We start from the raw sequence: 19,075 nt of genomic DNA on the forward strand, positions 1-19,075 counted from the left end.
GTCTACTCCAGTGTGGCTGGTGCACCTCTTACCATTGACTGAAAGTGTTCTCGTCAGCATCACTGCCCACCTCCAGCTTAACACTTTTTGGTCCTTGTCTTACTTGACTGCCTACTAGTAGAAATTGCCTCTCACCTTGGCTCTGTGACATGATACTTCCCTGACTTTCCCTCATTCTCTCTCATACCGTGTTCTGCACACTTTTTCTTTTCTACCTGAGGGCTCTTCACAGCTCAGTAATAGGCATTCTTCTCCTTTTATGCTGTACTTTCTCCTTATATGCTGCTGATTCTCAAATAGAGTATATGGCCAACCCTTACCTGTCTTCTGCGCTCAAGACCCAAATATGCCTATATTGTGTTATCTCCACTTGACTCTTTCACAGGCTTCTCAAACATCTCCAAAACTGAACTGATTTTCTCCTAGCCAAATCTGCTTCTTGCAATTTTAGATATTATAAATACTGATTTCATTTGGTCTGGGAAATATGTTTATATTTAATTTTCAGAAATTGACTTTTAATATATGTTTGATGTTTATGTTCATGGTATGATACTCATCTCTGTATATTCATTAATTTAGTAATTCAAAATGTATTTATTTAATACCTCTTGTTGCCAGATACTATACTAGACTCTAGAAATATAGTGGTGATCACAACAATTTCCTTCTCCCATGAGCCTATATTCCAGAGGTATTTGTCAAATAGTCATATAAGTATTTCTAAATAATAGTTTGCTAGCCCAGTTTATATACTATGTAAAATTTATTTTCTTAGAAACCTCAAACATCTTTTATATGATAATGAACATTTTATAAAATTTGATAATTTTACTGATATGTTCCTTTCTCAACCACAAAATTTGATAAATCCTATAAGATTCTGAGAATAAAGAAGACAGTTCTAAATATCTGCAGGCCAGTAGATGTCTTCTGTAGGTTTTTTTTTTATATATATAATACAGTTTAGTAAACATTTGTTGAGATCTTACTGTGAGTCAGACAAGCTGCTGGGTATTTTAACGTTCAAGACCTTAAAGGTAGTTTGAAAAAAAGACTGTAAGTGGATCGGTGCCCATAGCACAGTGGTTATGGCACCAGTCACATACACCGAGGCTGGCGGGTTCGAACCCAGCCTGAGCCAGCTAAAACAACAATGACAACTGCAACAACAACAACAACAACAACAACAAAATCTGGGCTTTGTGGCGGGCGCCTGTAGTGCCAGGTACTTGAGAGGCTGAGACAAGAGAATTGCTTAAGCCCAAGAGTTTGAGGTTGCTGTGAGCTGTGACACTACAGCACCCTACCAAGGGTGACATAGTGAGACTCTGTCTCAAAAAAATAAAAAATTAAAAAGGAAAGATGTATGATAAAGATAGTTTGGCAAAATTGTGTCCCTTCTTATTTATAAGCTGATAATGTAAAACATAACACATGCATGTGTTAGTAATTACTTTATAGTTAAATAATGGTATACACATTGTTTGACGATGAAAGTTGGAACATTTCTTAAACAGATCATTAACATGAATCCCCACATAGATACGTAAAACTGGAAGTTTTGTTCAAGAAAAATAATATTCTCAACATTTAAAACAGAAATAAGTTAATTATAGCCTATTGTCATGGTTCTATACTTAATGGAAAAGGCGTGTGACTATTTTATCTTTCTAGAATTAGAAAAATCTAACCTGTGTGTAATTCAGATAATGTTATTTATTGACTAATTCTTTGAACATACAAGAGGCATTTTGGTGTAATGTAGAGAACAAATATATTGAAGTCAAGGGAGGATTTTTAGTTCTCCACTTCCCAATACAGGAGTATCATAAATATAAATAATAAAAGTGATATTATATCTAATCTGTAGGGTTGTCATATGGACACAATTAATGCTCATGAAATACTTTATAAAGTGCAAAACACTTTAAATATCCATTTCAACTTATAAGAAGTATTGTTCAGATTTCAAATTACTATGGATAAAATTAAAATATGTGGCTGAGAATTTTAAATTATTTTCTTATTCATAGGAAGTTTTTTTAAATTATTTTTTTATTTCATAGTATTAAGGGAACATAAATGTTGCGTTACATGGAAAGCTTTAAAATGCTTTAGTCAGGGCTATATGTGTTCCCATCACCTGAATATTGTTCATTGTACCTGTTGGGTAGAGGTTTTCACCTCTCTCCACCTCCCCTATCTCCCTTCTTAATTTCCAACAATTTTTATTTCTTTCTGTGCCCATGTGTGCCCATCAGTTAGTTACAAATTATTAGGGAGTATATATGGTGTTTGTTTTTCCATTCTCGATATATTTTACTTAGGATAATGGTCTCTAGTTCTATCCAAAAGACATTAATACTTCATTTTTATGGCTGAATAGTACTCTGTGGCATATAGATACCATATTTTCTTAGTTCACTCATGAATTGATAGTTACTTGGGTTGATTCTACATCTTTGCAGTTGTAAATTGTGCTGCAGTAAACATTCAAGTGCAGGTGTCTTTTTGATAAATAGAGTTCTTTTGGGTAGATACCTAGTAGTGGGATTGCTGGATCAAAGGTGGGTCTACTTTTAGTTCTTTTAGACATTTCAGTGCTATTTTCCATGGAGGTTATACTAATCCGCAGTCTCGCCAGCAGCATATAAGCATTCATTTCTCTTTGCATTCGTGCCGGCATCTAATGTTTTTCAACTTTTTAATAAAAGCCATCATGACAGGAGTATAGTGATATCTAACCGTGGTTTTTGTTTGCATTCCCCTGATGATTAGTGATGCTGAACATTTTTTTGTATATTGGCCATTTGTCTATTGGCCTACGAAAATAATTTATGACTAAGACCCCAAAGGCAATTACAACAACAATAAAAATTATTAAATGGGGTTTGATTAAATTAAAAAGCATCTACACATGAAAGGAAATAATCAACAGAGCAAATAGCCTAAAGAAAGGGAGAAAATATTCACATATTATACATCCAATAAAGGGCTAATACCCACAGTCTACAAAGAACTAAAACAAATCAACAAGAAAAATAAACCTCACTAAAAAGTGAGCAAAAGACACCAACAGAAGCCTTTCAAAGAAAGATAGACATATGTAGGACATATCTTTCTCTGTTAAATGCCTAGCTAATACCTGTGGTGCACCATTTACAGATTTTTGACTTTTACAAGGTACATATCCTATGATGCCTAGGTGAAGGTGAAGATCCCTGCAGAGTTTGCATGGAGAGTAAGATAACCCAACTCTCTTAGGTCTGCTTTTTGGTCATTTCTACCTTCCTTCATGGTTGATTTGTAGTCACATTATATTCATGGTTATTTTGAATTTGCATGTGCTCTTGAAACCTGTTAGGTCTCTATTAATAAGCCCTGTTAGTCATTTGCCAAAATCAGTGACCGTATGATAATTTTAGTTATTTTAAGGCAAGCAATGAGTTGGGGGTGTTAGGAAGTGTTAGGAAAGTAGGAGACCTAGAAACCAGCCAAAGTGTTATTTTGTTGGCCTAATTTTTCCTTTACTCAAATAATATTATGTAAGATTCAGGTACTGACACATTGGCTTCAGCCAATTGCTTCTGAGGTTCTTTTACCCCAGATAAGAGCTTTGATCCCTTCCAAAGGACAGAGGGCAAACACATGGCTTTGCCTTCAAGTGTCTGCATCAAAGATCCCTTTATATTTTCTCTTATGGCAGAAATTAATGGTTCTGGTAAGGTTTACTCATACTACTATTTATCCTTTAAGGCAGATTAAGTGTAAATAACATTATAGTACAAGCAGGGACAGCTTTTGAATTGAGATTTTCATAAAACTTTAAGTATTATATATTATATTTGTTCAGATAATGTTTTGTATATATATTATAGTTTTTGCAAAAGATATCCAGGAATAATAAGATTTCATAAATGTGATTAATGTTTATATTTTTCAAATTTCTCTTTAAATTTTTATGCTACAAAATATTTAAAATATAATAAAAATATAGAAAATGGAATAACTAAATCCTTGTACTCACTATTCATATTTTCTGTTATGAAGATTTTGTTATTTTTCCTATTCATTCTGCAAATATTGATTGAATACTTGTTATGATCCAGGCACTGTTCCATCTTGATGTTGGGATCTAGAAATGAGCAAAATAGTCAAAAATTCCTCCTCTACACAAGGATACAGACAATAGCAAGTAAATAAGTTAAGTAATCTGTTTAGTGTATTAGATACTGAGAAGTTGTAAGAAGACGGGTACAGTAGGGAAAAGGAATAGGAAGTATCAGGCTGAGAAGAGGTTGTGCTTTGAAAGAGGGTAGTCAGGAAAGGCCTCACCAGTAAGATAGCAACTGAGTTGTGACAGCTGAGGAGAGACATGAAGAAAGTGAGAAGGTGAGCCACGTAGCAATCTTAGGAAAGCGATTTCTAGCTGGAGGATCAGCCAGTGTTAAGGCCCTAAAGTGTCATTATGTCTGGAGTGGTTGTGAAAAAATGAGGAGGCTGTTGTGGATGTATGGAGTGAGTGGGGGTTAGAGGGGTAGGAAACAAGGACATGGAGGTGATCATCTGGAAAAAAAGATTGTGTAGTTTGCTTTGGTTTTATTGCTTTTATACTAAGTTTTGTATGCAATGTATTTTTATTGTTATTTTTTTTACATTTTTTAGCCATAAAGTATTTACATTTTTTGTAGATTACTTTTTAGTTTCTAAAGGTTTATTGATAATAAGGAAATTCTTACAGTTTTTCTCTTTAACCTCTTAATAGTGTAAATTATGTTATTATTTTTTTCTTGTTCAGTGTTAGACCATCTTTCAATTCCTGAACAAATTTTACTGTCCATGTTATATATTTTTTTACATTGCTGGATTTTGTTTGCCAGAATTTTATTGTCTAAGTCAGCGGTTCTCAACCTGTGGGTCACGACCCACAGGAATTGTATTAACGGTCCATGTCATTAGGAAGGTTGAGAACCACTGGTCTAAGTTGACCTATAATTTTCCTTTGTAATATTTCACTTGTCAGATTTTGGTATCAAGGTTATACCAATATCATGAAATGTATTTGTAATAGTTCTATAAAATAAAGATCCATTTTCTCTAAAAGCTGGGATGAATGTGTTTCTATATCTGTCAGGGCCTGTATTTTCTTGTTCTTTTTTCTTTTTTACTTTTACAGTGCGAATAGCTTTTCAAGTATTGATTTCATTTAAAAACAACATGTATAGGTATATTTAGGCTTTTAATTTCATGGGTCAATTTTGATAAGTTACACTTTTATGGATTATATTTTTAATTTATTATTGAGTCAATTTTGTTAAGTTACATTTTTGTAGAAAACATATTTGGTCTTTTTAAAATTCTTAATACCAGTTTGTTTAGAATTTTCTTACCTTCTAAAAATTTATTGTAACTATAGTAATATTCCCTTTTAAATTGCCAATATTGTTGATTTTTAATTTTCCTGATCACTTTGCCTAAGGTTTGTCCATTTCATTAGTCTTTTGTAAGAGTTAGCTTTTTTAAGCCTCTGAAGTTTTTTCTATTTCTTTAATTATGTTCTTTTATTACTTTGTTCCTTTTAATTTCTGTAAGTTTCTTTCATATTCTTTTTCTAAACTTTCGAGTTGCATATCTAGCTCGCTAAAATTTAATCTTTATTTTTTAATATATGAATGTCAAAGAATGCTAGCTGCATCCCACAAATTCTGATATGTTATATTTTTATTTTTATTCTAATACTCATCTAATACTCATTTTGGAGGGGCGTGAATTATTTAGAAATGTGTTTGTAGGTTTTCAAATATAAGGATATTTTGGTTATGTCTTTGTAAGTAAGTTCTGATTTTATTACTTAGTGATTGGACAACAAAATGTATTATTTCTTTTCAATAGCATATGAGATTTGCTTTGCAACCTAGTACATGACAATTGTTGTAAGTGTACCACATATATAAGAAAAGACTATACCTCTCTAATTGTTGGTTATATGGTTTTGTGTATTTTCATGAACATCATTCATATCCTTTGTACCTTTACTAATATTTTTCTTGCTTGACCCATCAGTTTTAAGAGAGAGGTATTAAAATACCCACCGTGATTGGGTATTTGTCCATTTCTCCTTGATGATCTACAAGGTTGTCATACACAGGGAAAATGGGAAATGGTAGCTAAATGTACCTTTATTTATAAAATGTTCATTATGCATGTAAAATTTATAATGAATATTTTGTGAATAATGGCACATCTAGCTACAAATTCCATTTTCCCTTTCTGTGGAACTTTGAGGACATCTGTATTTTTCTTTCATATATTTTGAGCCTCTTCAAAACTTTGTGAGGATATTCAGGCTTGGAATAATTATTTCTCTAGTGAAATGTTTCTTTTATGATTATGACTCTATTTAATTTTTTTTTTTAGTGACAGAGTCTCACTTTGTCACCCCCATAGAATGCCATGGCGTCACAGCTCACAGCAACTCCAGCTCTTGGGCTTAGGCAATTCTCTTGCCTCAGCCTCCTGAGTAGCTGGGACTACAAGCCCCCACCACAATGCCTGGCTATTTTTGGGGGGGTTTTTTTGGTTTCCTTTTTTTTTTTGCAGTTTTTGGCCGGGGCTGGGTTTGAACCCACCACCTCTGGCATATGGGGCTGGCGCCCTACTCCTTTGAGCTACAGGCGCTGCCCACCTGGCTATTTTTTGTTGCAGTTTGGCCCGGCTGGGTTTGAACCCACCACCCTCAGTATATGGAGCCGACGCCCTACCCACTAAGCCACAGGCGCCACCCATATTTAATTTTAATAATTGTTTTTAACATCAACTACATTTCTCCTGCTATTAATAAAGACACTCCAGTTCTCTATTGGTTAGTGCTGGTCTGATATCTTTTTCCATCTTTTTGTTTTCAATCTTTGTCATTATGTTTCAGATGTACTTTTTGTAAATAACATATAGCTGTATTTTTTAAAGTAATAATATCAAAACTTAAGATTTATACACAGTCAAAAGTAGAGAGAATGATATGATAAACTCTCATATATACATTAACATGCTTTTAATAGTTAATCAGGTTTTTGCCACATTTGATTCATCTTTTTTTGAATTCTTTAGTTCAACCTTTCAAAGAAAATCCTAGACATCACCTTTTTTCTTCCCCAAATCTGTCAGTATGCTTCTGTAAGAATTAAGAATAGTCTTATATATGACTGCCATTGCATTATCTTGTCTAACAGAGATAACATTTAGTCCATTATCAAATTTCCCTGCTTAGCTAAAAAAACAAACAAACAAAAAAAAGCTCTATAATGTTAGTTTTAAATAAGTTATATGGGTTCCTTTTGATCCAGAATTTCTTTTAGTAAATGCATTGTAATTTGACCCTATATATTATGATTATTGAGAAATTTTTCTCTTGCTTTGTGCTTTTTTTTTTTTTTTATCATATTGACTCTTTGTTTTTTCTTCTTTTCCTGTCTTCTATTTAAGTGGTTAGGATCTCTTTGTTTCATTTCCCTGTAAGGGTCTAAAAGTTATGTATATTCTATATCTATAGTGATTATTAGCCTGAAATTTTTAACTTGTATTCTGACTTAACAGAGTGTAAGGTTATTCATTATCAAACAAGGAACCCAGAGGAAATGGTTTTAAGGAGCAATTAGGAAGCCTCAGCCCTAGGCACCAAGATTTTTATACCAACAAAAATACCTGCATATGGCATGTGGCAGGAAAGCGGAAGATCTCTGGCTGTCCAGGGTCAGTTCTGGGCTTAGAAAAAGGTGATGTCAGCAGTGACCACAATAAACTGAATGTCAGAAGCTTTCATCTGTTTTGGAGGTACCTCCGAAGTCTCTCACATTCTGGTTCTCCCTTAAGAAAACAGAAGTTCCATAAAGATTTCCTACCAGCCTGAGAAAATGGAGGCTTACAGGAAATCCCTGTGGAGTATGAATTTGATCTCTAAATACACAGGTATACCTGAGTTGCAAAGATTCACAGTAGGTCCATGAGTTAAAATATTATTCTTCTGAATACTCTTATCATTGTTAAATTTAAGTACTTCTGTGTGTTTTGAACGGTGCCCCCATTGTGTCATAAAATTATTTATTAGATCAAGGTATAGCACCTATTTTTCTGATGCATATAAATCCTAGGTTTGTGAATCAGAGTACATGTAATGACAGAGATATGAAATTCCTTTTAGCCTCCTTGGAGATATGACTATTCATTTCCCAAAGTAAATCATGAAAAGTTCAAAAAATTAAAGTAAATTAAAATAAATTAAAAAATAAAATGATCTCTCAGATTGTCATGACCACTACAAGAACATTAGAATGTTTTAATTTCAGTCACCCATTTTATTTTGTATATTATTATTTAGTATCTTAGTCCTACCTTGTGTTATATTTCCCCAAATTAATTACTGTATAATTATCATTTTCATTTTATAAATTCAGTGCTTGGTTAAATTTACTCACGTTTACATGTTTTCTCTGCTCATTCTTGTTTCTTGCATCTCAATATTTTCTTCAGTTTATTTTTTTTTTCCAAAGCATATGCTTTAGATTCCTTTTAGTAAGGATCAATGAGAAGTAAATTCTGCCTTCATCTTAAGAACACCTTTGTTTTCCTCTGCATAGTTAGTGATAATTTAGCTGGTATAAATATGTCTAGGAATGGACTTTGGATTTTCTATGTATTTTTTTTCATAAAATAAAACACATTCAAAAACAAACACATGTCTTAGTGAATTATTATAATGCAACACTCTTACAGACACCACTCAAATGAAGAAATAGAACTTTGCCACACATAGATATGTTTTTATTTAGTCTGCTTCAGACTTTTGCAACATTCTGGATAATTTCCTCAAATTTATCTTCTAATATACTAATTCTCTCTTTAGATAATATGTTTATACTCTATCTTTATGTTACTTTGTTTGGACAGTTTCATTTGAATCTTTTCCACATCTTTCTTCTTTTCTTTTCTTTTCTTTTTTTTTTTTTTTTTTTAGAGACAGAGTCTCTCTTTGTCACCCTCCATAGAGAGCTGTGGCATCACAGCTCACAGCAACCTCCAGCTCTTGGGCTTAGACAATTCTCTTGCCTCAGCTTCCCAAGTAGCTGGGACTACAGGCGCCCGCCACAACGCCTGGCTATTTTTTTGTTGCAGTTTGGCCAGGGCCAGGTTCGAACCACCACCCTTGGTATATGGGGCCAGCTACTCACTGAGCCACAGACACAGCCCAACATCTTCCTAATCTTTTCTATTTTGCTCTATTGTTTTATGGATATTTTTCTTCTTTATGTCTTTTAACTTTTCCTATATACTAGTTGTTTACTTATTGTTTTCTACTATTTTAAATAATTCATCTGTTTATATTTACTATTATTATTATTTTTTTTTTTTAGGCAGAGTTTCACTCTGTTGCCCCAGGCTAGAGTGCTGTGACATCAGCTTAGTTCACAGCAACCTCAGACTCCTGGGTGCAAGGGATCTTCCTGCCTCATCCTCCCAAGTAGCTGGGATTAGGAGCCTGCTACAATGCCTAGCTAATTTTTCTATTTTTGGTAGAGATGGGGTCTTGTTCTTGCTCAGACTGGTCTGGAACTCCTGAGCTCAAAGGATCCTCCCACCTTGGCCTCCCAGAGTGCTAGGATTATAGGTGTGTGCCACCACACCTGGCCTCCTAGGGCTTTAGTATTAAAGGAGGAACATTTATTTGTTTTTATTTAAAGGTAGGGCCTACCCAGAAATAAACCTGTACTAGTGGGTGAATTTATTTTTCCAGAGTTTACCTTCATTGAGAGTTTAGCTTTCTTATATTTCAAGGTTTGTATTAGAGTGGTAGTTTTAGTTCCCTCATTTGAGCTGAGGGTCTCAATCTTTTGTCATCATTAGGATATTAAAACTCAAGTTACTTAACTGGGTTTCTGCAATGTTTAACAACTGATCTTCCCTTCTTTTTGCAGTCACAGGATTAGGTCATATGCCCACCTCTGGGATTTTCAGCATCCTGCTCCTGGAAAGGCACCTAGGAATTCCTCTTTCTTTTTTGCAAGCATAGTCTTAGGAGGTTAGCAATGCAATATTTACTTCTTTTTAAAAAATCAGACATTTCTAGATACTTGTTATAAGGAGATTTGCCAAAGTTAGAAACCTTTCTATATACAGGATTGGGGGAAAAAATCCTCTTTTCTTTGGTAATTTTGTATTTAACTCAAGTCTATTATAAGCAGTAAGAGCAGGATAAAACATCACCAAGTAAAGGGTGGGAATCAAATAAGCCTTTATTGAGAGATACTTCAGTTTGGCAGTGGAGTTCCTGTTGGGATTCTTCCTTAGAAGGAAACCGGTTTTTTGTCCAGTGTTAGATCCTTCTCTGCAAGGAACAGTGAGGCCTCCTCTATCAGCCAGTTACTTAAACACACGAATACCCCACGTTATCTGCCAGGATGATATACATGGTGCTTTTGCAGCTCTCTGTGCCAGGTACAGTAGCTCAGCAACTTTCCCTACCAGAGCCTCTGGAGCAGGGGTCCTCAAACTTTTTAAACAGGGGACTAGTTCACTGTCTCTCAGACCATTAGAGGGCCAGACTATAGTTAAAAAAAAAACAAACTATGCACACTGCACATATCTTATTTTGAAGTAAAAAAACAAAACGGGGGGGGCGGCGCTTGTGGCTCAGTGAGTAGGGCGCCGGCCCCATATGCCAAGGGTGGCGGGTTCAAACCCAGCCCCCGCCAAACTGCAACAAAGAAATAGCCGGGTGTTGTGGTGGGCGCAAGAGAATCGCGTAAGCCCAAGAGTTAGAGGTTGCTGTGAGCAGTGTGACGTCATGGCACTCTACCCGAGGGCGGTACAGTGAGACTCTGTCTCTACAAAAAAAAAACGGGAACAAATACAATCACACTGCCTCATGTGGCCCGCGGGCTGCAGTGTGAGGACCCCTGCATGGTACGTTCTTCCCCTGTTGTCTCTCCTTACTTTTTCTTCATAGTGTAATTATTTAAAAGGCGTTCAGTATACACTTTAGATAATATGCATCTTCCTAAGCAAATAAATATAAGTTTAAAAGTTAAAATTGGTGGGCGGCGCCTGTGGCTCAAGCAGTAGGGCGCCGGTCCCATATGCCAGAGGTGGCAGGTTCAAACCTAGCCCTGGCCAAAATAAAAAAAAAAAAAAAAGTTAAAATTGGTGATGTTTTTATAAGTAGAAGATAAGCACCCAGGAAATGAAGGCAGAGACACTGAAAGTTAGAACACACAGAGAACAACAAAGGAGGAAGCAAAACAGGTTTGAAATGGGGTGAGATGGCAAAGCTTTAAAATGTTGAGAAACTCCAGACATGTTTGCCTTTGTTTACTATTCTTCTTAGTGATTAGAACTTCTCAGCATGTAAGCTCTTATTTTTCTATCTCCTGGAATTTCTAGAAAACAAGTAATGACCTACTAATTATTAAGTAATTTATACCTTACCTACTTCCTCCTAAAAATGAGATTAGCTAAAATAAATTAAAAGAGAGCCCAAAAATTACATGGAGGAGGGGGAGGAAATGTTTTTAAGCACTTAATTTGGTTCTGAGCTTTTCTTAAGTTGAGGCAATAAAGAAATGAGCTATCTGGCTTGACGCCTGTGACTCAAGTGGCTAAGGCGCAAGCCACATACACCTGAGCTGGCGGGTTCAAATCCAGCCCAGGCCCACCAAACAATGACGGCTGCAACCAAAACATAGCTAGGCGTTGTGGCAGGTGCCTGTCGCCTGTCGTCCCAGATACTTGGGAGGCTGAGGCAAGAGAATCGCTTAAGCCCAGGAGTTGGAAGTTGTTGTGAGCTGTGATGCCGTGGCACTCTACCCAGGGCGACAGCTTGAGGCTCTGTCTCAAAAAAAAATAATAAGAAATGAGCTATGTAATTGTCATTGTCAAATAAAGTGAAATATAGTAACTCTTGGTGACTATCAAACATTTCTGCCACTAATAAGATTACATTTCATGGCTCGGCATCTGTGCCTCAAGTGGCTAAGGGGCCAGCCACATACACCTGAGCTGATGGGTTTGAATCCAGCCCGGGCACCAAACAACAATGACGGCTGCAACCAAAAAAAAAAAGCCAAAAAAGTTGTGTCAGGCGCCTGTAGTCCCAGCTACTTGGGAGGTGGAGGCAGGAGAATCGCTTGAGCCCAGGAGTTGGAGGTTGCTATGAGCTGCGATGCCATAGCACTCTACCCAGGGTGACAGCTTAAGGCTCTGTCTCAAAAAAAAAAAAAAAAATTAGCATTTGGTCCTAAAATGATAAAGCAGTCAGATATCGACATTTGATATATGAATTACATTAACTATTCAACAACATTATTTGTCCACCTAACAAAAAGGAACATTTTCCACAGATATAAGCATACTTGAATTATTTCTTTTAGTTCTAGTAGGAATAGTAATCTTCCAGTGTAAGTAGTATGAAGAAAAAAGAAATGAATCATAAACCATATTAATTTTATTTTTACTTAAATATGTATGTACTATAATTAATAGTTTTAATACATTTAATACCATGGTCCTCAAAGAATAAATGTATTACATTTGCTGTCTCTGTGGCTTATTTACCTTTAAGCCAATAAGACTGTACCACTTCTGCATCACCATAGGCATTTGTCACGGTTAAATTTGCTGAATTAAAAGGGATGCTTATTTTTCTTGAAGCTTTTGCTGAAGAAAAAAGAGTGGAGTATAAATTGGAAAACTACTTCTAAGAAGTATTGGTTTTCTGAAAATAGTTTTGTGAAATATTTTAATGGCACCAAAGAACCTTTAACAGTTTGAGATGTAGCCATATGAATGTATATTATTAAATAATTCTTTTAGCTTGACGCCTGTTGCTCAGTGGTTAGGGCACTGGCCACATACACCAGGGCTGGCGGGTTCAAAACTGGCCTAGGCCTCCTAATCAATAATGACAACTACGACAAAAAATAACTGTGCGTTGTGGCAGGTACCTATGGTCCCAGCTACTTGGGAGGCTGATGCAGGAGAATTGCTTGAGCCTAAGAATTAGAGGTTGCTGTGAGCTGTGATGCCACAGCACTCTATTGAGGGCAACATGGTCAGACTCTCTCAAAAGAAAAAAAAGGAAGAATTCTTTTTTTCCTGTTTTATATGTATGCATAACAATGCAGATGTTTACTTTCCTTTATTACACTGGGGGGGAATCATGTGACTCAGTGGGTCATTTTGAAAATAACTCCATCAGCCCTTTTGAATTTTTTAGGTTCTATAAAAGAGAAACAACTATCTTTGTAAGAGTGTCCTTATCTAACAAAAGCAATCAATGTAACCTGGTTCTGTGTACCCCCAATGAATCCCCAACGATAAAAAATAATAATAATCTTTTTTAAAAGACAGTTTAGTTCATCATCACTAAACATACCATTAGCAGTGCCAAAGCTACAGAAGATGGTGATGTAGAAAAAAATTTCTTTTTTTTTAATTTTTGATTTTCCTTTTCTCTTCTTCCTTCCTTCTTTAGCTTTCCCAGTGTTGTCCCAAATTTGCGTATTTAGAAATAAAGTCATTCATACTAAATTGTTAGACAATCTATGTTACTCTATTACGACTGTTTGCATTCTTTAAAAACAAATGGTTAAAGAAATCAATAACTGAAATATATACACACAAACTAAGAAGGCTGCATGGTGGTCAGGTGAAGATGATATGGTTGTATTGTTTCAGGCATGAGAAATAATTCCGATGAGTCGTTTAACCAGGACATACACTATCTAGGTGATGGTCTGTTCTAGTGAAGAGAGGGTCTGTCATATAGACTCCACCACTGCTTTGCAACTTCATTGTATCTCAAACACTAACGTGTATTATTAACTTTCTTCTTTTGTCACTTATCATGCTAGCTTGAAATCAAATCCCTTTTTTGTTTGTTTGTTCAAGACCGAAAGAGCATATTCCTTTTGTGGAACTATTGAATACATGGCACCAGATATTGTCAGAGGAGGAGATTCAGGACATGACAAGGTATGTTCTATTTTTGATGCTTCTTTATATATTTCCATAAAATGTATAATAAGAGTCCTGCTTATTAGCTTAGGTATAGTCCCTTTTTCTAGTATTCATTAATCATCTTCCTGTTTTTTCTCTTTTGTCTTATATACCTAAAGCCATTATGCTACTCACTGTTTTTTAGGTAAAAGATAATCACAAAGTTAGGACATTCCAGATTTTCCTTTTTAAAGGCTTTATTGGTGGGGATTTTGTTTTGCTGTTTGATAGAGTAACACTGTTACTAAAGTTGAGACCTCAAAACTAATTCAAATAATTGCTATTATATTTCCATTATAAGAGACTGTGTCTTAAGCAAAGCTCAAATTATGACTCCATTCTTAAAGAATTACCCTTTTTCTTTTGTGTAGTACCTTGGTCTTTTAGATACAACTAAACCACAGTGCAATGCAGAGAGGTCACTGAACAGTGTACATTGTTCCTGTCTGAGTCATGAGGAATGGATTTTGCACAGCGTTTATTGACATTAATTTGTGCTAGAAAAACTTACAGAAACATTTAGGCACGTGTATCACCTTTAGTTAATATTATTTCCTAAGAAATCGTTGAAAAGGGAATCACTCATGTTTTCTAATTCCCAATATCTGCCTTTAACTTTGCAGAGATTCTGGAGACTGTTGATCACTTCTCCAACAGAAATAAACATTATAACATTGTAATCATTGGAGAATGAAAAAATTCTGCACTCTAGATAGTCTGTTTTCCTAAATTTCTAAGAATCTTGATTTTTATGGCCTCCTCACTTCCCTCTTTATATGCAAAATAAAGATTCTAAAAGAAGTTCTAAGTAACTATGTTATAAAATCTAGGATTTTTTTTTCTTCCTGTATTAAAGGATGCAAAATTTGTTCAGTTTTTCTTAACACTTCAGCTTTATTAATAACTTTCTCCAAATAGGAATGTTGACTATTTTTGCCCCTTATCTTTTCCCATTCCCTCATCCCCTTCAGAATCCTGTAGATGTGGTTCAGATATCTGGCTGTTTACTTTGGTTTACTTTCTAATGACTAATCAGATTTTAAAGCACATCCTTCAAGTTCATGTGCTGTTAGATTTGGACCCATGCTAGGAATCTAAGTGTTGGTCTGTATTCTTTGTAGAACATGGCTTCAAATCCGACAACAAAACATTCTGAGGGTTCTGATTCACATGCCAGTAAGACTGGTTGTGTAAGCAAGAGTCCAATTGTTGGTTTAGTTTGCTGCATGGCATTTTTGAAGCCATTAGAAAATTTGTTAGAGGATTATCTTCAGACACCTAATGGAACCATTTTTTTCGTGTAAGCAAACCTTATATTATTCCTAGAATTTCTGTACACCTAATTTCCAGGTTATAGGTAGTCATTTTTTATACTTTTTTGTGTATGGACCCACCACACAACATTGAGTTCACTAAGTGAGATAATGTTTGCCAAGTGTTCATTACAGTGCCTAGCATGGAGAAAACATTTAATAAATACTTTCGCTCTCATCATTCCTGTCTTTCTGATCCTGTTTTATACATCACTGTTCTGAATTTTCTTTAAAAGAGCTGTAGGCTTATGCATTTTTCACCTCTCTGAAACTTAAGCCCTGGAATTTGGAAGCAGATAGTTTAACATTTTAACAACATTAATGTTTCTCATTTGCTTATATATTCAACAGTTATTAAAATCTTGATTCACTTCATTACAAAAGAAATAATTTTTAATATATCAAGATTCTCTAAACCATATATATCTTGTTATACTATCAATTCAGGCACCTGATTTACAAATTGGTTTCCAAATTGTACACATTTTGTTTTATACTACTTTAAATATTCCCATCAGTGAAGAATTTTAGATTTGTGTGGTAGGTTCTATAAAAGGGATTTGAGTTATGTGGTTATAAAAAAAATTAACTCCCTTGGGTAAGATTTTTTTTTCATTCTTTGTTCTTTGACTTTTAAGGAGTTTCAAGGTTCCTTGGAACTGCATACTTAATAAAAATGCTGATTGGTTCTTTTTCCCTTCTCATAAACTCAAAGATTCCACTTACTTAAAGTTTTTTAAAAATTATTTCTAGTTTAAAACAAATTTTAACTAACCAAGGTAAAACTGTTACTAGTTTAGGAAATAACTAAAATACTTTCTGTGTTAAGGATACGTGGATATTTGTTCTTAATTAAATGTCTCTGTCTTGCATGTGATAATTTAATACTGCTTACGCAGAAAGCCAAACACAAAATCTTTTTGTTAACTATTTTCCAAATATGTATCTTTATTTTGTTCTTTTTTGTAAAATACATTTTAGTTGATGATTCTATAAAATGGAATTATTGTTGTTCTACAGGCAGTCGACTGGTGGAGTTTAGGTGTTCTGATGTATGAACTGCTCACTGGAGCATCTCCTTTCACTGTGGATGGAGAAAAAAATTCCCAAGCTGAGATATCTAGGTAAGATTTAACAAAATAAAATAAAATGTGTTATTTTCTCAAACAAACAGATCACATTTCTGCTATTAGTTTGATGAAAAAATATTTTTTTAATGGGGATAGACAAAATGATGTTAAAGTAATAAAAATCCATTTATATTCATATGAAATGTAGACATACACCCTTTATATTTTTTATACTGTATTTTATGTGCCCAATTATATGTGAAGTTTAAATTATGATCTACAGTGTCATAATTTTGTGTGTCCCAAAGCACTTAGTATATTATCTTGCACTTAGTAGGGACATCATATATTGAGAAGTTTATTCGGTACTTTTTCCCCACTTTATACATGATGTAATTTCTTTGTGACTTTAATATGAAACAGTAATTATATTTCAAATCATGGATGTAGGTTCAATAGAAACAAATACTATAAAATCATCCTCCTACAGGTTCTCGTAGCATCATTCTCTTTCTCCCTTCATAGTAGATACCACAGTTACAGTGTTACATTTTTGTTTATTTGATTAATGTCTGTCTGTCCCACTAGATTGTAAGCTCTGAGAGAGCAAGGGGCATGTCTGGCTTTGATTCTCAGTACTTACTCTGTAAAGTACAATAAATATTTGTGGAATGATACGAGTTAATGTTTGTGGAATAAATGAACAGTGATAAACATACTAATTACTAGTTATGTTTTTGTCCTGTTTTTACTTGTCTTATTATTCCTTTGAGAACAGATTTGACATTAACAATTAAAAATTGAGGTTTCACTTCCAACAACAATGGGAATCACAAGGACCAGATTTACATTTCTACCTGAGATCATTTTTTAAATGGGCAAAATATATGAAACAACAGTTTGAACACATTAGACATCTGGCAGTGAAGAACAGTGATCTTTGAGAGGCAGAACCCCCGTGGTCGCCCAGCTTACTGCCCTGAGAGTCTGCAGGCTGCTACACAGCTAGGGGGAAACCCAGGTGGAATTGAGGAGAAAGAACTGAGTATACAGGAAGACCAGGAGAGCTAGAGTTTGCACTCCAGAGTGGTGGAGGGGAAGGAGAAGCACAGAGAAGGAAGTCCAGAGCCGTGCAGGAGCATAAACACACATGTGCAGGGACCACTCAGGATAGGTAGGACGTTATTCCTCTTCAGATCGATGTATAGATTTAATACAATCACAATTCCAGTAGGCTTTTTTTTTTTCCTCTCTTCAAGTAGAAATTGAAAACCTCTGTCTAAAATTCTCATGGAAATGCAGAAAACCTAGACTAGCCAAATACCCTTTGAAGAAATAGAACAAAGTTGATGTCAAGATTTATTATAAGTTATGGTAATTAAGATACTGTGGTATTGGTAGCAAGATAAACAAGTGATCAGTGGCAGCTGGTTCTTTACAAAGGTTCAAAGTCACTTCGGTAAAGAAAAGATAGTCTTTTCAACAAATGGCTTTGTCCAGATGGGGGAAAGTGAGCTTCAAGAATTACTTCACACCTGTAGAAAATTAACCCAAAATGGATTATAGACCCAAATGTAAAACCTAAACTGTAAAGCTCCTGGAAGAAAACATAAAGGAAAATCTTTGCGAGCTTGCGTTAGGTAAAGATTTCTTACGTGTGACCCCAAAAGTCCGGGCTATAGAAGCAAACTGTGATAAATAGGACTTCATCAAAATTAAAGCCTTCTGCTCTTCAGAACTGTCAAGAGAATGAACAGACAAGCCACAGACTGGGATAAAATTTAAGTCATATGTTGCTAAAGTACTGGTTAGTATCCAAAATTTATGAAGAATTGTTACAGTTCAAGAAAACAAACAACCTTGTTTGAAAGTGGGCAAAAGATTTGAACAGACAGTTCACAAGTGACTTGGGAGGCCGAGATCTGAGGCCAGGAGTTTGAGATCAGTCTGAGCAATATAGTGAGATCCCATCTCTGAAAGAAAAAAAAAAAAGCTAGGTGTGTGCCTGTAGTCCCAGCTACTCAGGAGTCTAAGACAGGAGGCTCACTTGAGCCTAGGAGTTTGAGGATGCAGTGAGCTGTGATCACGCTGCTATACTCCAACAGACCCAGTCTCTAAAATATCCTCAATGAAATACCACTATACACGCATACTCAGTAGAATGGCTAAAAATAAAGATATGGAGGAATTAGAACTCTCATACACTGCAAGGGGATATATAAAATGCCACAGTGACTTTGGAAAACAGGCAGTTTCTTAAAAAATTAAACCTTACTTATTATATGATCTGTCTATCCCACTCCTAGGTAATTACCAAAGGAAATGAAAACATATATCCATGCAAAAACTTGTATCGAAATATCTGTCAACAAGTAAGTGGTTAAACAAATTGTGGTTTATCCATACAAATGGAATATTACTTAGCAATAAAAAGAGTGATCTCTTGACATATGCAACAAATGGATGAATCTCAGAATGATTACACTGAATGAAAGCAGCCAGATGATAACAGAGTATATACTATGTACTTTCAGTTCTGGAAAATGCAAACTAATCTCCAGTGACAGAAAGCAGAATAGTTGTTGCCAGGGTATAGGAATGAGGGAAGGCAGGAGAGAGTACAGAGGAATGTGGGAAAACTTT

At 35.1% G+C, this 19,075-nt stretch overlaps 1 protein-coding gene across 5 annotated transcripts in view; it reads left to right on the forward strand.

Annotated features, from left to right (window-relative positions):
- Positions 1 to 19,075, forward strand: part of RPS6KA5 (ribosomal protein S6 kinase A5) — a 208,092-nt gene that overhangs the window by 138,071 nt on the left and 50,946 nt on the right. For 4 of the 5 annotated variants that reach the window (XM_053603096.1, XM_053603097.1, XM_053603100.1 and 1 more), the window contains 2 exons: positions 13,942 to 14,025; positions 16,383 to 16,486. In XM_053603096.1, the coding sequence (XP_053459071.1) occupies positions 13,942 to 14,025; positions 16,383 to 16,486 (188 nt within the window). Of the gene's footprint in view, positions 1 to 13,941; positions 14,026 to 16,382; positions 16,487 to 18,738; positions 18,805 to 19,075 lie in introns of those variants that run through there. The other variant, XM_053603101.1, reaches the window with a different exon arrangement.

The sequence above is a fragment of the Nycticebus coucang genome, chromosome 9 (genome assembly GCF_027406575.1).
Source record: "Nycticebus coucang isolate mNycCou1 chromosome 9, mNycCou1.pri, whole genome shotgun sequence".
NCBI classification, from domain to species: Eukaryota; Metazoa; Chordata; class Mammalia; order Primates; family Lorisidae; genus Nycticebus; species Nycticebus coucang.